The sequence below is a fragment of the Quercus lobata genome, chromosome 9, assembly GCF_001633185.2.
Source record: "Quercus lobata isolate SW786 chromosome 9, ValleyOak3.0 Primary Assembly, whole genome shotgun sequence".
NCBI classification, from domain to species: Eukaryota; Viridiplantae; Streptophyta; class Magnoliopsida; order Fagales; family Fagaceae; genus Quercus; species Quercus lobata.
Window position 1 is genome coordinate 19151675 of NC_044912.1, and position 11064 is coordinate 19162738.

Here is an 11064-nt window from a genome sequence, read left to right on the forward strand (position 1 = left end):
TTAACGTACTTTCTCCATTTCCTCTCAAAATGAAAAGTACACTATAAGAAAAAAAAAGAAAGTAAAACAGCCATATGATATCATTTTACGAATTAATGATGTAATCTGTGGTAGTTATATCGTCATTATGATTAAACTAATGCCCAATACATAAGAAGCTAAAAAGATGTTGTAATTGATTCATAATTTATGTTTCAAAGGCAGGTATGGATTTTTCAAGCATGTTTAGATGGTTGGTATGGTGGGGAAGTAAAGCATATCAACTTGTCCCCTAGCCTTTGGATTTTTTTTTTTTTTGGAGTATGAAGCCCGCAACATCCTTTTTAATTACCATGCAATCCACAATATTCAACAAGGCCACAATTAACTTTTTCACCCGTGCAAAAAAAGTGGGTGAGACTGTGAGACTTTGAGACCCATATGCCGACAATTTAGTAATTTTCATGTGTAAAACAAAAGGTATGGATCATAATCAAAGTCTCTAGGTCTAGGATTAGTTCCTTAATGGGTGATTTCTTTTGAGAATGAGCTATATAGCTTTTGAGTAGAGCATGGTTCTTTTCTTGCACTCGTGAGAGATAAGACAGCTATTTTTTTGATCAGTTGATTTTGCGAGTGATTAGATGTCAAAATGACTTCAAAAATGTTTGGTATGACATAAATGAAGTTTGGTAATGATGATGATAGATCGAGCTCACATAGTTTTTTTTATTTTTATTTTTTATGTGGGTCAAGTAAATTTGTTTGCATTTGTGAAAATTTCTGATGTTTAGATCCTTTCTATTTGGGGTCATAAAACCATCTGCTAATTATTATGACCTTTGGTTATGATTGATGTTTTAAAAGCTTAATAAATAAGAAAAAGAAAGGAAATGGCTTCTTAAATGGGCCATGATTGGCCAACTGTGTCTAAGTCTAATAGGAATGGAAAGCCTATTATGTCAGTAATTTTCATTTGGGTTCGAGAGTACATATTAAAACTTATAAGTACAAAGTTTAGTTACAAAATTGGTTGTAACTTAAAATTACAAACTTGCTTAATATCTTTTTATTGGAAGTGAATTTTGAAAAATCCACCATTATATTACATTTTCTTTTTATATTTTCCATACTTGCAAAATTTTTAAAAAATTAAAGATCAATAACTATGTCATCAATAAATTGTTTAAATTGTAAGTTTTTGTAGTTTAAAATTATGCATAATATATAAGTTTATAGATCATATAGTAAATAATATCTGATTAATACCAAATTTGGCATGTGTAATAAGAGCATGTAGAACATGCAATTCAACGGTTAGATTTTCAAAATATGTAGTAACATTTATTTTATTGAATAAAGTTGTAGCCTTAAGCTACAATAAGTTTTGAAACTAATAAACTTTGTCCAACCTGTAATTATTAGATCATGATTGAATGAGGATGACTATATATATATATTAGATCATGATTGAATGAGGATGACTATATATATATATATATTTTGATAATCATGGATAACTATACTTAATTATTATAATCCTTTGATATATCTTTTCATAGTACATTCATTTTCATTTGGTCCCCTAGGACCCCAACTCCCCATCTTATGGTTATGGATAGAAGTTAGAACTCCCTCGGTATGAATGAGGTAGTACTTATGATAGGGTGACGTCTTATCAACTTTGGTGGGTGCAATATGTTTTTTTAGTGTATAAAATAGTGAATTTTTATTGTAATATAAACCATTCAATAGAATAAGCATCTCTAGTGACTATTGTAAATATGATAAAAAAAAAATGATAAATTTTTGCTCATACATGGAACACATTTGCTGTAAAAATGTAATAAAAGATATAGATAATGTGACTTCATTGATCCAAAAGAAATTTGAAAACTAATTGTTTTCATACTTTATAGATTTATTTGAACTATATAAATATATAAATACTACAATTATTATGTTCCCTCTCTTCTTCTCTTCCCATGTTCTTTTGTTCACCAATAATATACCTAAGTGTTTTGCTTACATGCCTTCATGCCGGCCTATCATGTTCTTTTGGTCCAAAATCAATGTCATGTAATTATGAAATTGAATGATTCAATGTGCAAAATCATGGTTGGAGAATTGGATTTGGACCTAGCAACAAAATCACGGTTGGTTTGAGTTTGGACCAAACTCAACCCAATCCCAATTGAAATGAAACTCAGCCCATTTATTTTGGTCAACTCGGCCCAAATAAGCCCACAAACCTGGACCATACGAATTAAAAAATAATAAATAAATAAAAGAGACAGTTAAGTGGGACCTAAACAAATTGGTCCAATTTCATCGCTGTTACAACTTACAACGAAGTCGCTGTGGCGTTGGCACGTACGGTGCTACACGTTTAGCTGAAAACCAGTAATCGCGCGCTACTTGTTCGACATATTGCCTCACTGAGTCCAAAACTAAAAACCGAAGTAAAAACAAACACAAAAATCCAGCAAAAGCAAAAACAAAAAACCCAGATCAAAACCAACTGAGAGAGAGAGATGTGGAGGCGCGTGAGTTCACTTACCCAATTCGTTTCTCCCACAAAATCATCATCCATTCTCAACCAGGTAGGTAACAGCTCCGACCTCAATTGAAAAAAAAAAAAAAAAAATACATACATACATACATACATATTTATACATAAATGAACTAAAAATGAATGAAAGAAGTGTTGGAACTTAGATTTTGTTTGTGAAAGGAGCTGACTTTGATGGATCATAGTAGAATTTAACTTTCTATTGATATTAGAAGAGTTCTATAATCAGGTTGATTAGTTGGATAATTTCATTTGTAAAATGGGGGATTAAGACATGTTTTGGGAAACCAAAAATGGGTTTGTTCTTCTTTGTTCCTTAAGTTTCTGATTGAGATTGATTAATGGTTAAGCTAGAAAATTGAAGTGTTATGCGTCACATGGTTCCCCAATCGCTCACTTTGACATGTTACAATATCTTGACTGAGTAATGATCATATCTTATTGAAAGTGAGTTTAATACATGTATATGCATATACCTTTATATGTGGTTTTGATGGTAAGTTTTACACACCCAGTGAGTATTGACTTTTGAATCCACGGCCTCACAGTTCACCTTTTCTTATGGTAGGAGAAAGTGCCAATTTAAGCCATTGCTATATTTGCAAACATATGTGAATATATATGCGTGCTTGTATATTTATATGTAAGTATGTATCAAATTGTGGAGAATTCTACAGTACATACCCTTTTTTGGCATGTCCCATACTTACCTAATCTTGACTCTTAATATTGAATATAGCCTTATATATATATATATATATATATATATTTTAAAATAATAGATGAGGGTTTAGATTAGGCAGGTATGGTACATACAAAATAAAAAAGTGTGTGCATCATAGAATGACCCGTCTATTATATATGATTTTTACATGTAAAGGTAGGCCATGTTTGCCAGACTCTGTAAAGCAGGGTAGAAGAACAGATTAAAATTTGGGACAATAATGAGGATTGAAAAGGCTCCTTCAGGTTTTTGTAAATTGCGTAATTTTTTATATCCAATTATTCACCCGAAGCTGCAATCTTAATGCTTTTATGATTATCCTTTTTGATAAGTTTTATGCCTTTATAATTAACTGTCTCTAAGTGCTACACATAAATCCTTCATCCCTTATGGTTTTGTGCCCAGACTTTGGGCCTGCTTTTGACCTTTTCTTTTCTAATATTGACTGCAGCCAGCATATACATTGAAGCTTTGGGAATCATTCACCACACAGATACCCAACTTGGTACCATATCATTTCTACTTTTATGGTAGAGCCATATCATGGAGAACTATGAGAATGTGCTACTTTCTAATTATAGTTTCTATGTATGAACACTGCTCAATGAATTAGAGGTTTATGTGCTGAAGGTTTTGAAAGTTGTGGTGACTACATTTATGGAGATGTGCGTTTAATACCTACTGTAAATGTGATATGTTCAAGATTGCATTTTGAAAGAAACTTGTTCCCTAATTGACATTGTGTTTTCTAAGCTATTTGAGCTAGGCTAGATGAATATTTGGCACCATTTTTCTCGTGGTTAAATCATTAGTGATAGAGACTTACCTTTTAATTTTGTCATAATGTTTTTGGTAAAGTTGGCAGCTTGGGAGCTAAGTCAAGTCTGTGTCAGATGTTGACAACACAACAGCTTATTTGCCATGTTTAGAATCTGATCTGGTCCTTGCTATTACACAGAAAATGTTATTTGAACATATTGCTTTTTCTAGATATTAGGATATCTTCTATATGGACTTTCAAATCTTTCAATGTGAAATTTCGTATATGGTGGTCAAACAAATTGTGGACATTAAGCCAAGATATAGAGACCTGGTCTGAACTGGGATTTCTAACTTGATAAACTGTTTACACCCGAGCTTTTTCCTGGCTGAGCAAAATCACGCACATAAACGAACAACTCTGTTTGGGTCCACCAATTTTTCTACAGGACATGCAATTGTGTTTCACCCTGTTATTTGTATGGTTTTCTTTAGGAATTTCCAGGATGTTTTCTTTGTTGTGTCTAGATTTTGTGCTTTCACATGCTTGTAGTAAGCCTGAGTATGGGATAAGGTTGTGAAAATTTAGCAACTATTGTAGGGTCCCAATTTTTTGGTTGATCTCTTTGTAACGTTATTTGAAGAATATTGATTAAGAAAATTAATTTGTTGATATCTTTTATGTGTAATATTTGCTTGAGTCGTATACCTTGGGTGAGGTGGCAATATTAATTGTTCAGCAAGGAGGGGTATACCTACAAATGTTCCAGTTACTGAGCTTCACTGTCTCATGTGTTCCAAGGGATTCATTTTCTTGTTTGTTTCTTATTTTGATGCAGGAAAAAGGTGGAACATCCTTCAAAGATAGAATCCCTTTCATAACTTTTGTCTTAGGTAATAATAGCGCATTATTGGTTGAGTGAATAATGGGATCATATTCATATATACACTATATGGGAAAATATTTCTGTTCTTAAGATTCGATGATATAAATCGTTCTTTCAGAATAAATGCTTTGGGCCTGAAGAAACAGATGTTGGAAGTTATTCACCTTCATTTCATTTCTTGAGCCTCACTTCTTTAGGCTCACTGCATGTTTGCTTCTTGCACTAACTGCTTGTAGAAAGGTTTGATTAATCCAAATTATGAATTTGAGCAATTTTTTTTTTTCTATAATCTTATAATAAATGGAACTAGAAAACGATTTGAACTTTAATAATGTAAGACTAGATGATTAGTTATGAATTCATTAAGAATCTCAAAATAATTAGTTCAGCTTAACTTGCTATGGGAAATTTGCTGTAGTTGGCTGCAGTAGACCAACTTTCCTCTGAGAATAAAATATGCCTCCAAATTGTTATTAATTAGTCTTTGTTGTTTTTCAAGACCAGATGATCACTTTTTTTCTTTTGGTCAAATGATAAAAAAAATCACTAACCCCACAAACCCTTGCCATGACTGAACCCTAGAACTCTTCCTTAAAGGAGAAGAAATACTACTTAAGTACAAATGCTACTGGTAGATGATCAATCACAGACATGAGCGTTTTTTCATAAGAATTAAGTAATTAAATCCTTATTTTAAGAAAATGGTGAAAGGGAAGACTGTATATTGGCTTAGCTTGAACTATTATGCTAATTATATGCCATGAGACACCATTTGTTTTGTTATAGACTATACCACAGAAAACTTGTCTTGCTGGTAACTTTGATGGATATTTTGATAAGCTAATGAACAAATTATTAGTACATTCAATGTGTCAATAAAATTTCTGGGATTTCAATGGTATGCCCCTTGGTCTGGTGGTTTGTCCGTGGACACACAAACACACTAGTTGCTTGGGACAAGGTTTGTATGCCGGTGGTGGCTGGTGGTTTGGGGATTCGGAGGATTGGGTTGTTTAACCAAGCTTTGCTTAGAAAGTGGTTCGGGAATTGAGGTAACCGGTTATGGCATCAGGTTATAGCAACCAAATATGGAGAGACTAGAGGGGGTTGGTGGTCTAGAGGGACTCATGGCTGAGGGATGTGGAAGAATATTAGAACAGGTGCAGAGAGTTTTTTTGGACATGTGGTATATACGGTGGGAGAGGGTTTTCATATTTGGTTCTAGTACGATCCTTGGTGTGGGAATGTTCCTCTAAAGGACCTTTATCCTGTTCTGTCTGCATGTTCTGTGTCTAAAGAAGCTTGGATTTCTTACTTGGTTTTCTATGCCTCAGAAGAGGGAAGTAGGAGCTAGAATTTACAATTCTACCGCGCTTTTCATGACTGGGAATTGGAGGGTGTATATTCTTTCTTTGATATTATTTATTCCAAATTGCCAAGGGGTGAGGGTGATGATCATTTGAGTTGGAAATTGACCCAGACAGAGTTTTTGATGTGTGCTCTTATTATAATTTTTTGTCTGGTCCTCTTAATGCTTCTTTCCCTTGGAAGAGTATTTGGTGTATAAAGGCACCTAAAAGAGTGTCTTTCTTTTAATGGACAACGGTTTGGGACAGGATTTTTACCATTGATAATCTTTTTAAGAGGGGATTGTCCCTATTAATTGGAGTTGCTTGTGTCACTTGTGTCGGGCGTAATGGGGACATTGTAGATCATCTTTTACTCCATTGTAAGTTTGGTCACGCTTTGTGGAGTGAAGTTTTTATTTTTATTTTTTATGTTTGGGATTTAGTGGGTGATGCTGAAAGAGGTTGCTTCTTTACTTTTTACATGGAGGAATTGGTTGGGAAAACAATTTTCAAATATTTGGAATATGGTACCAACTTGTCTAATGTGGAAAATTTGGAGGGAACACAATACCCATACTTTTGAAGATATTGAGAGACCTTTAGATCTTTTGAAGTCTTTGCTAGTTGGGAATTTGTTTGAGTGGTCTCGTATTTGGGTCTATACAAGTTGTACTTCCATTTCTGATTTTCTAGAATCTGTCAATATATATATATATATATATATTTTTTTTTTTTTTGATTTGTTGTAATTGTTTCAAGTATAGAGTGTTCATCATCATGAATACGATGTAATTTTTACTCCATAAAATCTCTATTACCTATTAAAAAAAAATCAATTTTTACATCCTCAATCTATATGTATGAATAACATGCCATCTAGCAGACATTGAAAACTTTTCTTTGTAGCACATCTTCAATGAACAGGTAGTAAAGAAAATTTTCCTCTTACCCCAAATCTATATAATACACGATTGGATTCCTGGGAGTTGACAACACTTTTTCCTAATTTATGCTTTAAAAAATGTCTTCTTGTAAATGTTGCTCACAAAATGGCTAATTTTTCAAGGGTTTTACTCTTGTATACACCCCCCATGTATTAGAATTACACCTCTTTATGCATTTTCTTTAATGATTTTCATAATTATTTATCCCAAAAAAAAAAAAAAACTACTTGCAAAATTGTTGAACTGGTGACATTTTTATTTCTTTTATGCATTAAGCTAATTTTTTTTTCATGTTCTCTCAGGTGGCCCTGGAAGTGGAAAAGGTACACAATGTGAAAAAATTGTTGAAACTTTTGGATTTAAGCATCTTAGTGCAGGAGATCTGTTAAGGCAGGAAATAGCTTCTAAGAGTGAATATGGGTGATGATGCCTCATCTTCATTGTTGAGAATATTCTTTATCCACATTGTCAAATTTATGAAGTTTTTTGATGATAAAATTAAAATTTCAGGTCCATGATTCTTGATACAATTAAGGATGGAAGAATTGTTCCTTCAGAAGTGACGATCAAACTGATACAAAAGGAGATGGAGTCAAGTGACAATAAAAAATTTCTTATTGATGGTTTCCCACGATGTGAGGAAAACCGCGTAGCATTTGAACAAATCGTGAGTCTCTCTCCCAAATACTTGTCTTGTTAAAACTGGTTAAAGAAAATTTAATTTTTATCCATGCAAGATAATTGTCAAGGGAACTCATTGAGATATGTGCATTTTACCTTCCAATATTTACTATTGAGAAATAGAAATCTTGTTGAAATTGAAAGAAATTTAACTATGTAGCAAAGTAATTTATAGATGGATGAAAGGGGGGATGAATATGATCAGAAATAAAAACTTTAGTAAGGATGTTGGAAGCAGTAATAATTCCATTCATAACAAGCTTTACGACATTGCTTGTATATAATACTACCATATTGTGTTCCAAATGCAGATTGGTGCAGAACCAAATATCGTACTTTTCTTTGACTGCCCTGTAGAAGAGATGGTGAAAAGAGTGCTAAGCCGTAATCAGGTTCTTGTGAATTATATTTCTTCACATGCTTAGATCATGTAGAAACTGTTATTCAAGGGTATGGTGTTGTTTATTGTAGGGCCGAGTTGATGATAATATGGATACAATCAAGAAACGTCTTAAAGTGTTTGAATCATTAAATCTTCCTGTTGTCAATTACTATGCGGAGAAAGGAAAACTTCATAAGGTATTTTAATAAATAAATGATGTATTAGGGGTTATATTACATCTTCTTATTAGTAGGTGGTGTTCAAGCCTTACAGCCTTGTCATGTATAAGCGAATATATCTAATTGGCTTGCCTGCCTGTTTTCACCTTTTCTTTTTTTGGTTGAGTTTAAAGAATTCTATTTCCTATTTGGTGTTTAATTATATTTTACATGTCATAAGAGAAGCAAATGTGTGCAGATCTGTGCATTAGGAACAGAAGATGAAATATTTGAACAAGTTTGGCCAGTTTTTGCTGCATGCAAGGTAAGTTTTATTGTCAGTAATATTTGCCCTTTTCAGTTCTTATCTTCATCTCTCTTCAAGAATTTTCCCATGATTATCATGATATTAACAACTTTATTTTATGCACACTAAATCTTAATTTATTTTATTTTATTTTATATTATTATTATTATTTTTTTTTATCTCTGATACTTATAAAATAGGTATTTAGCAAAATCATCTTGTGGAATGCCTATACAAATTAGTACGGCATGTAATTTAATTTTGTGCCTCTATACGTAAACGTTCTAATATAAGCTTTTAGGCAAGCTGGAAGAGTACCAATCAGCCAAAAAGCATCATATTCTTGTAAAAAAAGATTGTTTATACTAGATGTTTCCCTGCCATTTGTTGAAGGACAATGACTTGGATTTTATTTTGCAGCAGGTGATTCAGTGAAAGTTAATTTATGCGACAAGAAAAGTAGTAGAAGTGGGGCAGATCCTGGTTTTAGTTGGGAGTTACTCTGCCTATCTTGGCTGATATTACCAGAGGTTAATGGCTGATTATAAGCTTTCTAAGGAGGTGGAGATCAGTTGAGGCAAATATTGGTGTTGCAGCTTTAACTCCTCTATTCTTAACAACAATCACCCACCACCCAACACCAACCACCCCCACCACCCCCCACCCCCCCCCCCCCCCCCCCCCACACACACAACACACACACACAAAAAAAAAAAAAAAAGAGAGAGCCAAGTAGAGCTCATTTTATTTTGTGTAATGAAAATGGTACTCTGGGAAACAAATTAATATAGTTAGTTGCTATTAATGTAATAATACATATGTACTATAATTAAATGACATTTCTCTACTATCCAAAAGATTAGAAATAAATGATTACATGACACAATTTGTTATATCTTAGATTAAAAAACAAAATGCATACCATTGATCTCAAATCTATACATGGAGTAAACTCTATGATTAGCCCCAATGTGAGCATATCCGACGATTGCTACAATCATCTCTTAGAAATCTAAAACTACTACTTTGTCTCTACTATATTTTCATCACTTAAGATTGTTAGTTTTCTTGCTTTCTTGCTAGTGAATGGTGAATCCATTCTTGTCGAAAGGCAATGTCTTAGACATAGAATCCTTGATTAGGAAAGGCCCCAATGTCTTGTTCATTTTTGGACCAAAGTCTTTATTAGTGGTCTCAATGTGAATGCAACTCCTTCGTTGTTAGGTTCCTTTGGTTATGTAAAAATGCAATAGTTCTAATTGGATGCAACTATAAACCTTATAATGGTTTGATGACCAGTCATATAAATACATTTATAATTTACAATAGCTGGAGAGTTAATAGACTGAAACTTTCCATCAATACAAAATTTGAGTTAATAGTTTGAAACTTTCTATCAATATAAATTTTGGAACCTAAAGGCCAGAAAATAAAATGAATCGAAGGTTAGATTTCTTGTTATGAAGATGATTGTCATTCTCTATAACGACATGGATGTCATTGACCCTTATGCTACCCATGAACCTCTTAGTCAATGCTATGCTACCATTTTTTTTCCTCAATCACAAGTTACCAAATTATGTGAAAACAATTTCTCTCAAAAAAAATTATGTGAAAACAATACAGCTAACCTATTACAAACTAATAAAAATTTATACTTTTATATTCTAAGCCAAAAATAGAACTATTAAAAAACAAAATTTAATAGAGTAAATTTTTATTAGTTTGATATAGAAGTGTTAGAATATAAAAGTGTAGAATATACAAATGTAAACTTTAAAAGTAGAATATAAAATAAGCCAAAAATAGAACTATTAGTTTGCTTTACAGTTAACATTTTTTAAAAGTAGAAGTGGAATATAAAAAGTAGAATAAAAATTTACACTTTTATATTCTACGGTTAAAATAAGCCAAAAATAGAACTATTAGTTTGCTTTACAATTAAAAAAATTTAATAGTGTAAATTTTTATTACACTTTTCTCAGCTAACCTTTGTGTTAGGACTCATTTCCTTCTTTCTTGTGTGTATGTGTTTGTTTCTTAAAAAAAAAAAAAAAAACAATTAAAATGAAATGTTAGGTTTTGAATGACTTGAAAGATTTAAAACTACTGATTTCCATATATTTATCATATTTTGTGTTAGGACTCATTTCCTTCTTTCTTGTGTGTATGTGTTTGTTTCTTAAAAAAAAAAAAAAAAACAATTAAAATGAAATGTTAGGTTTTGAATGACTTGAAAGATTTAAAACTACTGATTTCCATATATTTATCATAAGCATCCCATGATTTTTTCCATCGAGTAAAAAACAATTGCAGCCATGA

The 11064-nt window shown here is 32.3% G+C and overlaps 1 protein-coding gene across 5 annotated transcripts; it reads left to right on the forward strand.

Annotated features, from left to right (window-relative positions):
- Positions 1-2307: 2307 nt before the first annotated feature.
- Positions 2308-9394, forward strand: LOC115960918 (UMP-CMP kinase). Of its 5 annotated transcripts, none has more exons than XM_031079920.1 (9): positions 2308-2582; positions 3727-3780; positions 4874-4928; positions 7517-7634; positions 7725-7881; positions 8207-8287; positions 8367-8474; positions 8677-8760; positions 9163-9394. In XM_031079920.1, the coding sequence occupies exons 1-9, from the start codon at positions 2514-2516 to the stop codon at positions 9175-9177; spliced, it is 741 nt and encodes a 246-aa protein (XP_030935780.1). In that variant the 5' UTR covers positions 2308-2513; the 3' UTR covers positions 9178-9394. The 5 variants fall into 5 exon arrangements, with proteins under 5 accessions (XP_030935780.1, XP_030935781.1, XP_030935782.1 ...); XM_031079921.1 differs by having other exon boundaries at positions 9166-9394; XM_031079922.1 differs by having other exon boundaries at positions 8695-8760.
- Positions 9395-11064: the final 1670 nt, after the last annotated feature.

Coding starts and splice junctions, on each gene's coding strand:
- LOC115960918 (XM_031079920.1), top strand. CDS start 2,514: ATGTGGAGGCGCGTGAGTTCACTTACCCAATTCGTTTCTCCCACAAAA. Junction 3,781..4,873: donor CCACACAGATACCCAACTTG/GTACCATATCAT, acceptor ATTTTGATGCAG/GAAAAAGGTGGAACATCCTT. Junction 7,882..8,206: donor GCGTAGCATTTGAACAAATC/GTGAGTCTCTCT, acceptor TTCCAAATGCAG/ATTGGTGCAGAACCAAATAT.